Genomic DNA, 9,620 nt, shown 5'->3' on the forward strand with positions numbered 1-9,620 from the left:
TGCTTCTACAATATTCAAATTGTTTCTTCCTGGCTGCTTGTAATATTCTCTCCTTGATCTGGGAATTTCGGAACCTGGCTATAATATTCCTAGGAGTATTCTTTTTTTTTTTTTAAAGCAATTGGGGTTAAGTAACTTGCTCAAGGTTACACGGCCAGTTATTTCTGGGTGTGGTGCTGAGTATCTGAGCCCAGATTTGATCCAGGTCATCCCGACACTGGAACCAGTGCTCTTACTCGCTGAGCCACCTGGCCACCCCTAAGCAATTGGGATTAAGTAACTTGCTCAAGGTTACACGGCCAGGTGTTTCTGGGTGGGTTCTAAGTGTCTGAGCCCGGGATTCGATCTCCAGGTGTTCTCAACACTGGAGCCGGTTCTCTTACTCTCTGTGCTACCTGGCCGCCCCCTAGGAGTATTCTTTTTGGGATCTTTTTCAGGAGGTGATTGGTGGATTCTTTCAACCTCTATTTTGCCCTCTGGTTCTAAAACATCAGGGCAGTTTTCCTTGAGAATTTCTTGGACGATGATTTCTAGGTTCTTTCTTTGATCATGGATTTCAGGTAGTCCAATAATTTTTAAGTTATCTCTGCTGGATCTATTTTCCAGGTGAGTGGTTTTTCCAATGAGATATTTCACATTGCCTTCTATTCTTTCATTTGTTTGGATCTGTTTAACAGCATCTTGATTTCTCATAATGTCACTAGCTTCCATTTGCTCCAATCTAATTCTGAAGAATTGATTCTCTTCAGTGAGCTTTTGAGATTCTTTTTCCATCTGGCAAATTCAGCTTTTTGAAGCATTCTTCTCCTCATTGCCTTTTTGAGCCTCTTTTGCCATTGGAGTTGATCTATTTTTTAAGGTGTTATTTTCCTCAGTCAGGCTGTTAACTCTCATTTCATAATTTTCTTGCATCATTCTTATTTCTCTTCCCAATTTTTCCTCCACTTCTCTTGTTTGTTTCTTAAGGTCCTCTATGACCTGTAACCAGTTCGTATTTTTCTTTGAAGTTTTTGGTGCAGGAGTTCTGACTTCGCTGTCTTATTCCATGCTTTGATCCTTTTTGTCCCCAAAATAGGAATGTAAAGTTGGGGTTATCTGTTTATTTTGCTTCCTTTGCCGGCTCATGTCGCCACTCAGTCACTTGACCCCTGGGCTTTTTGCCACAGTAGGACTTGTAATGGAAATGCAAATTTAAAGATCTTCCCTGCCCCTAGGCTAAAGTGCACCTGGAGCCTGGGGTGGGAGGCTTGTTTTTCAGTAGATACTTTTTGATTGGCCAGTGGGTCCAGAAGGTTGTTACATTCTCTGAGCCAGGAGAAGGCTATATAAACCCTGATTTGAGGCTTTGTTTTGGGGCTTACTTTGAGAAGTGTTCTGTGATTTGATCAGATGAAACTCTGGGAAGCTGTTGTTGAGAGTCCCCCAGCTTTGAAAAACCCAGATGTTGATTTGATATGGATGTAATGGTTGGACAGCTTGGAAAGCTGTCTACTTGATCTGTTTCTGTCTTGATAATTCTGTCTGTATATTCTGAAGTTTGGGGTGCTGACCTTTTCCCCCTGAACTACATAAACGATATATGTTTGACTGATTAAAGTAAGGTTGTTAACCCATTTTGAGTTGCTTTCCTTTATCAAAGCATATCCAAGAACCTGTGTTGTCAGCTACCCTGGGGATGCTGGGGTGCTTGCTGATACAGGACTCTGCCACCAGACAGGGGACCTTTGTCCCAAATGCTGGGGTTTTCTCAGCTGCCAAAGGTATTAGTTGGGTGCCCTCTCTGAAGCCTCCACTCGCTGTGGCAAGCTGGTTGTACACCCCAGGACCTCCACCCTCAACTGCAATCCAGATCCAAGCAGGTTAAAGCAAGAGCGATTACCCCTCAGACTGGTCGCTTGGTCCCCCTACATTCTTCAGGCCAGGAGCTGAAGCAGTCATGTGGGGGTGGCTGCAAGGCTGCAGCGACTCAGCCGTTTCTCACCCGGGGGCAAAGGCCAATGCACTCCCAACTACTGGATCCCAAAGTCCACACTGCACTGACCTCTCACTTTGTCCTTAGCATGTATGTGTTGATAATTCTAGCAACCGCCACAGCTGTTGGTGATCTGATGTCCCTCCCCCTGGTCATTGGTCAGGCCTGCCCTGGGGCTAACACCTCTGACTCGTGTGAGGCTGGGCTTGGCTCCCAGAGTGCTGTGCTGGCTGATTCCTGCCAGGCTGTCCTCAGTGGGAGGTTAGCTTCTCTGTGTCATTTTATGGGTTCTGTACCTCCAAAGTTTGTTCAGAGTCCCCTTTTGCATGGATTGGGGAAGGTCTCATACTCTTTCTAAGACTTCTCCAGGATAAACAACTCCATTTTCTTCAACTGATTCCCATATGGAATGATCTTGCGGTCCTTTACCATCATGGTCCTCCTTCTCTGGATACTCTCCAGCACATCATCATTCTTCCCAAAATGTGATTCCCAGACCTGAGCACCATACTCCTGCTATGGCTGGACCAAGATAGAATACAGTGAGACTATCACCAATTATTACTAGATACTCTATCTTTTAAAAACATATTATATTTAATTTAATTTGGAGAGGTAGGGTGGCAGGATAGATAGGGAGCCAGACTCAGGATTGAGAAAACCTGAGATCAATTCCTGCCTTTGACATACCCTGGCTGTGTGACCCTAGGCAAGGCACTTAACTTTTCAGGATCCAGGCAACACTTTAAGATCTAAGTTGGTTTTTTACATGTAATTGTGAAAAAAATTAAATTACTTTTAAAAATAAAATAAAAAGCAACTCAACAAAAAAAGAAAAGAAAAAAAAAGACTCTAAGTTGAAGAACAGGTGCTGATCTATATTGGTAAAGGGAGTTTGTCAGAATCAATTAAGTCCTAAGTCTTCTCCAAAAATTTTAATGACAGGCAGATGGCATAGTGGATTGATCATTGATTTTGCAGGGGAACCTGAGTTCAAATCCTGTCTTTACTATGTGCTAGCTCTATTACTGTAGGATAAATCCCGTAACTTCTCTAAGACTCAATGTCCTTCTTTCTAAAATGGTGATAACGTAAGGACAACCTCATAAAGAGGTTGTAAAGTTCAAATAAGATATTATACAAAGTGCTTCACAAATGAAACATTATATAACTGTGTCTATAGCAACCCCCTCTGGGATTGCTTCCTTAACTTACAGTAGCGTTAGCAGATAGGGTCCCCAGAAGGAAAGATGCTAGCACATGTTCTAGAGGTAATTCTGTGGTGGCTATCTACTTACCTCTAGCTCACAAGCCCCTACCAATGAGTTCCTCCTAACAATCAGCCAGTAGACTCAACTTTTTAGCAAAAATATTTACTCAGATGGTATAACAAATACAGTGACTAAAGAGCATCCCCCCCAAAAAAAAAAAAAAACCTGGGCATACTTTCCCACCAATACACATAGAAACCCAATAAAGCACATATTTCAGAAGCATCTGTGAGTAAGACAACAGACTGTTCTGGAGCAGGAGAGGCTCCTTATCCTTTCTGTCTCAGTAGGGTCCATAGAAAGCTTGCTACAGGGCAGAGTACTGGTGTAGGTGTAGTCATTCTGCTGTTATCTAAGTGATCTGCTTAATCTTTTTTATTTTATCTTTTTTTTTGGAGGGGGAAAACTGGGCAATTGGGATTAAGTGACTTGCCTAAGGTCACACAGCTAATAAATGTTAAGTGTCTGAGGTCAAATCTGAACTGTTTCTCCTGACTCCAGGGCCAGTGCTCTATTCACTGTGCTACCTAGCTTCCCCTGATTTGCTTGATCTTGAACCTTGAAGGCTAGGCTATACTAGGTCCTCAAAGGCCAGAGTGTCTTCACTGAACTGACAGTTCAGCTGGGCTTGCACCATTTTTGCCTAGAAGTCAATTCATGACTGACTCAGGTCTTTCTCAGTCTAAATCCTGTCTCAGACACTTACTAGCTGTGTGACCCAGGACAAGTCACTTACTCTCCATCTATCTCAGTTTCCTCATCTATAAAACAGTGTAATACATAGTTCCTACCTCTCAGGATTGTTGTGAGCATAAAATGTGATAATATTTTCAAATCATTTTATAAACCTTAAAGTGCTATGTAAATGCTAGCTATTGATATCACATCTCTAGGCAGATACAAGTTTCCAAAAAGAGAAGAAATAGATGGATGGATGGATGGATGGATAGATAGATAGATAGATAGATAGATAGATAGATAGATAGATAGAGCTAGCAGTCATTAATTGCTTATCATGTACCAGGCACAATACTAAGCTCTAGGGATAAAGAGGCAAACCATAATCCCTTCCTTCAAGGAGCATGCATTGTAATGGAACAAGACAACATAAAGAAGTGTTTGGAAAAAAGGGGGTCATGGTCACAGATGACAGGAAATGCATGGAGCACTGGACTCCAGTAAGATAAACTCAAGGGTCACTTTTAAGACCCAAGGGACATGGGCACAGTTGAAAGTTACTATGAAAAGAAAATGATGATGGTATCCAGAAAGCAGACAATACATTTTGGGCAAAACCAAGAAGTGGTTTAGATGCCCAGACCCTGAAAAGATAAGGTAAAAGCCCACCCATCAGAGCCAAGGACCAAGGGGCAAAGTCAAAGTTTCTGATGGGAAGGAAATGAGATGATGAGATAAACAAACACACACGCACACCTATATCTTACAGAGATAAGTTAAGCCTGAGAAGGACTACCTTCCTATGGGGTACTTATTCTCCATAGGACAATTATAGTACTGGAGGGCCATGTAATGGTAAAGCTCACCTCCATCTCTGACTGTATTCTCTCTATATTCTTTCACCTCTGACATACCATCCTCTTAAAACAAATTATTGATGGATCTTTTGTTTTTTACATCATCATAGCTTTCCCCATTATCTTTCCCTTTTATTCACCCAGAGAGTCATCCTATATAACAAATACTATTTCTAAAGACAAAAAAAGAAAAAGAAGAGGGAAAAATCAGTACAACCAATTAATATATTGAAAAGACTGAAAACATGTGCAATGTGGAACACCCATGGACTTCCCACATCCATGAATGGGTAGGCTGGGAGTATCTTCTCATATCTCTTCATTAGAATCATTCTTGAATTTTATAATTTTGCTACATTCCCTTTTGTGGTGTGTGTGTGTGTGTGTGTGTGTGTGTGTGTGTGTGTGTTTGTTCTTTCCATTTACATTGTGGTATTCAATGTGAATACTGTTTTCTGGGCTCTGCTTACTTCACTCTGTATTAACTCATGTAGATCTTCCATGCTTCTTTGGTCAAGGAGAACATTTCTTTATCACATTTGGTTACTTCTTATAGCACAGTAATATTTCATTACATTCATGTATCACAATTTTTTTTAGCCATTCTCCAATCAATGCGCATCTACTTTGTTTTCAATTCTTTGCTAATACAAAAAGTGTTGCTATAAATATTTTGATGTATGTGGTGGGTTCTGTCTTCTTATTAATGGCATTTGGAGGGTTTAAGTCCAGCAATAGAATCTCTGTGTCAAAGAGTATAAACATTTTAATCACTTTATTTGTATAATTCTAAATTTCTTTCCAAAATGGTTGTACCAATTCAGAGTTCCACCAACAATGCATTAGTGTACCTCTCATTTCACAACCCCTCTAGTATTGAGTTTTGCCATTTTGTGTCATCTTTGCCAATTTTCAGGTGTGAAGCAAAACTTCAGGATTTTTTTGATTTGCATTTCTCTTATTATTAGTGATTTGGAGCATTCTTTTATGTGGTTGAGATTACTTTGTAATTCTTCTTTTGAAACCTGTGTTCATATCCTTTGACCACTCATTTATTTTTTAAATCTTTTTAAATGTATTTATCTACTTTTGGTTTACAACATTCATTTCCAGTCTCTTGAGCTTCAAATTTTCTTCTCCACCTTCTCCTTCCCCCTTTCCCCCATGGCTCCATGCAATTAAATATAGGATCTACAAATGCCTTCACATTAAACATTAGTCAAGTTGTAAAGAAGGATTATAACCAATGGAATGAACAATGAGAAAGAACAAAACAAAACCAAAAAAAAAAGAGAGAGAGAGCAAGTAGTTTGCTTCAGTCTGCATTCAGACTCTGTAGTTCTTTCTCTGGATGTGAATACCCCTTTCCATCATGAGTCTTTTGGAGTTGTCTTATAACCTTGCATTGCTGAGAGAAGCCCAGTCTATCAAAGTTAGTCTTGACCACTCATTTATAAAAGAATTACTATCAATCATAACATATTTGTTAGTTGCTTGTATATCTTAGATGCCAAAACCTTATCAGAGAAATATGATACAAAGATTTTTCCCCATTTGACCACTTACCTTCTTAACCTTCCTACGTTAATTTTGTCTATGCAGAAACTAATTTGTCTATTTTATTTTTTATAGTTTCCTTTATTTTGCTTGCTTAATACATTTCGTATCTACAGTTAATAATAAGTACATGATCTGCTTCTCTCCTAATTTTTATACCTAATAATCTTTAATATTGAGGTTATATATGCATATAGTGTGTATTATGGAATATAGCGTAATATCTACTATGGTTTAAGTCTATTTTCTGCCAGACTGCTTTCCAGTTTTCTCAGCAGTTTTTTTTAATAGGCAGTTTTTTCCTAGGTAATTTATGTTTTCCACTTTATCAAATGCAGGATTTTTGAGTTCTGTTGTCTCAGGTTCTCCCTTTTCTAGTCTCTCCCATTGATATGTCTCTCTGTTTTTTAACCAATACTGTATGGGTTTTGATAACGGTTGCTTTATAACATAGTTTCAAGTTCTAGACATGCTATTTCCCCTTCATCCCTATCTGTTTTCAGCATTTCCCTCAATATTCTAGATCTTTTGTTTTTATGCCATCCTTTTTACAAGTACAGTTGAATTTCTTGCCACCTTCTATATGTACCTGTATCTCTACCTTGTGTTTAACTATCTTCTATTTATTCTGCACATATCCATTCTAAATATACTTTTATATGTAATCTTCCTCCAATAGAAAGTAAACTCCATGAGAGCAAGGAATAATTCATTTATTTGAAAAGTCTATGTATCCCCAGGGCTTAGCGTAGTCAGTAAAAGGTACTTAATACTTATCAATAGATTACATATAGAGTTTGATAGTAATGAGATCTAAGTAAATATCCAAGCCCTGTGTGGTTCAGTGAGCTTCACAGAAGGATCACATCTGTAACATGGAGGAAAACCTTTGCTCCATAGCTACACATTGTTTAGCAAACCTATGATATTAACCACAAGGAAAGATTATGGCTAATTTAATCTATCACTTCAACTGAAAGTCAACTCAAAGAAGTTCTTACTACATGGTAAGCAAATACATCAGAATCATTTTTATACTAACCCTTAACTTTTACTAAAATAACTGTGCCTCTCATTTGTTACCAGGTATCTTGATGATTACTTGGAGCAATTCCTTTCCTCTGCAGAGAAGTACTTCATGGTTGGTCATAATTCAATTTTTTACATCATGGCAGATGACTCCTCCAAGTTGCTTTGGATAGAGATGGCTCCTCTTCATACATTCAAAGTATTTGGAGTCCAGGGGGCAAAAGGGTGGCAAGACATTAGGATGATGCGCATGAAGATCATTGGGGAGCACATTGTCAATCATATCCAACATGAAGTTGACTTCCTTTTCTGCATGGATGTGGATCAGGTATTTGAAAATTATTTTGGTGTGGAGACCCTAGGGGAGTCTGTGGCCCAAATCCATGCTTGGTTTTATAAAAAGAAAGCCAATGATTTCAAATATGAAAGGCGGCCTTTCTCTACAGCATTCATACCCTTTAACATGGGAGATTTCTATTACCATGCAGCCATTTTTGGTGGGACACCCCTTCAGGTTTTGAAACTCGCCCAAACTTGTGACAGGGAAATACTTCAGGATAAGGAAAATGGCATTGAGGCTGTGTGGCATGAAGAAAGCCACCTGAACAAGTATTTTTTTCTCAACAAACCCACTAAAATATTATCCCCAGAATATTGCTGGGATTATTCATTAAAAGACAATTCTGATATTGATATTGTCAAAATATCTCGGCAAAACAAAATTATGCCACCTTACTTAAAGTAGTGTGCAGTTTTTATGAGGCATCTGGGAGGGGGGATTCAACTCTTAAATTTCTAAATTAGAAAGTTTATCATTCTAACCAATATGTAGGAAAAGTAGCCATTTAAAAATTGTAAGGAAAAGCCATCATCTCCCCAAAAAGTAAACTTCCCAAGCCTTTTCCTGTTTGTAATCTTGAACCTTGTAATTTTAATGATGAATAAAAAACAATTCTATAGTAATTAGATAAAGATAAATGCTGGTTGCATATCCATTTGGAGAAATATGAAGACACTTTGGGCTTTAAGAAAATAGATGACCATGGAGCAGCAAGGTGATGCAGTGGTAAATCACTGGCTCTAGAATCAGGAGGACCTGAGTTCAAATTCAGCCTCAGAAATTTACTAGCTGTGTGACCCTGAGCAAGTAACTTATCCCTGATAGAAAGAAAAAGAGAGACAGAGAGAGAAAGAAAGAAAGAAAGAAAGAAAGAAAGAAAGAAAGAAAGAAAGAAAGAAAGAAAGAAAGAAAGAAAGAAAGAAAGAAAGAAAGAAAGAAAGAAAGAAAGAAAGAAAGAAAGAAAGGAAGGAAGGAAGAAAGGAAGGAAGGAAGGAAGGAAGGAAGGAAAGAAGGAAGGAAGGAAGGAAGGAAGGAAGGAAGGAAGGAAAGAAGCAAGGGAGGAAAGAAGGAAGGGAGGAAGGAAGGAAGGAAGGAAGGAAGGAAGGAAGGAAGGAAGGAAGGAAGGAAGGAAGGAAGGAAGGAAGGAAGGAAGGAAGGAAGGAAGGAAGGAAGGAAAACAGACCACCACAGATTAAGGCTCAGAGAGATGAATTGAGTTGCCCAAGGTCACACAAGAAATAAGCAGTAGAGCCAAGACTAAACATACACAGGTCCATTGATTTCAAATCCACTGTTCCATTACACCATACTTAGTCTTTCATCTGTGGCTCAGGTTCTCACTTAGTAAAAGGGTTGTCATTCAGATACCTAACTGAGTGATGGAAGAACAGAGGTGAGATCCATGCAGGGACTTTGCATGATTTTAGAAGACTGGTGATGAAACATGCCTCTCTTTGAGGTGGCAAAGAACTGGAAATTGAGTGGATGCTCATCAATTGGGTAATGACTGAGCAAGCTGTGGTATGTGATCGTGATGGAATAGTACTACTAGCTAAAGCTATAGCACTACTATGCTATAAGAAATTATGAGCTTGCTGATTTTAGAAAAACATGGATAGACTTGTACAAAATAATGAAGAGTGAAATGAGCAGAACCAATAAAACGTTGTAAACAGTAACAGCAATATTGTTTTAAAAACAACTTTGAGTGACTAAGTTATTTTGACTATTATAAATTCCCAAATTTACTATAAAGGACATATGAAGGAAGACATCATCTGTATCCAGAGAAAGTATATCCACATAAATTATCAGCATTCCTGTATATCACAAATAAAATACTGCAAGAAGAAATAGTAAGAGCTATCCCATTTAAAATAACTAGACAATATAAAATACCTGGGAGTACACCTGCC

The 9,620-nt window shown here is 38.8% G+C and overlaps 1 protein-coding gene across 2 annotated transcripts in view; it reads left to right on the top strand.

The window, feature by feature from the left end:
• LOC138150379 (N-acetyllactosaminide alpha-1,3-galactosyltransferase-like) overlaps positions 1–8,625 on the top strand; it is a 34,943-nt gene extending 26,318 nt beyond the window's left edge. Inside the window, exon 4 of one of the 2 annotated variants that reach the window (XM_069073778.1) lies at positions 7,422–8,625. In XM_069073778.1, the coding sequence (XP_068929879.1) occupies positions 7,422–8,109 (688 nt within the window). In that variant the 3' untranslated portion in view covers positions 8,110–8,625. The remainder of the gene's footprint in view (positions 1–7,421) is intronic. The other variant, XM_069073779.1, reaches the window with a different exon arrangement.
• The last annotated feature ends 995 nt before the right edge of the window (positions 8,626–9,620 follow it).

This window comes from Petaurus breviceps, unplaced genomic scaffold (assembly GCF_028583685.1).
Source record: "Petaurus breviceps papuanus isolate PSGF00001 unplaced genomic scaffold, PetGlider_PUasm1.0 90879, whole genome shotgun sequence".
NCBI classification, from domain to species: Eukaryota; Metazoa; Chordata; class Mammalia; order Diprotodontia; family Petauridae; genus Petaurus; species Petaurus breviceps.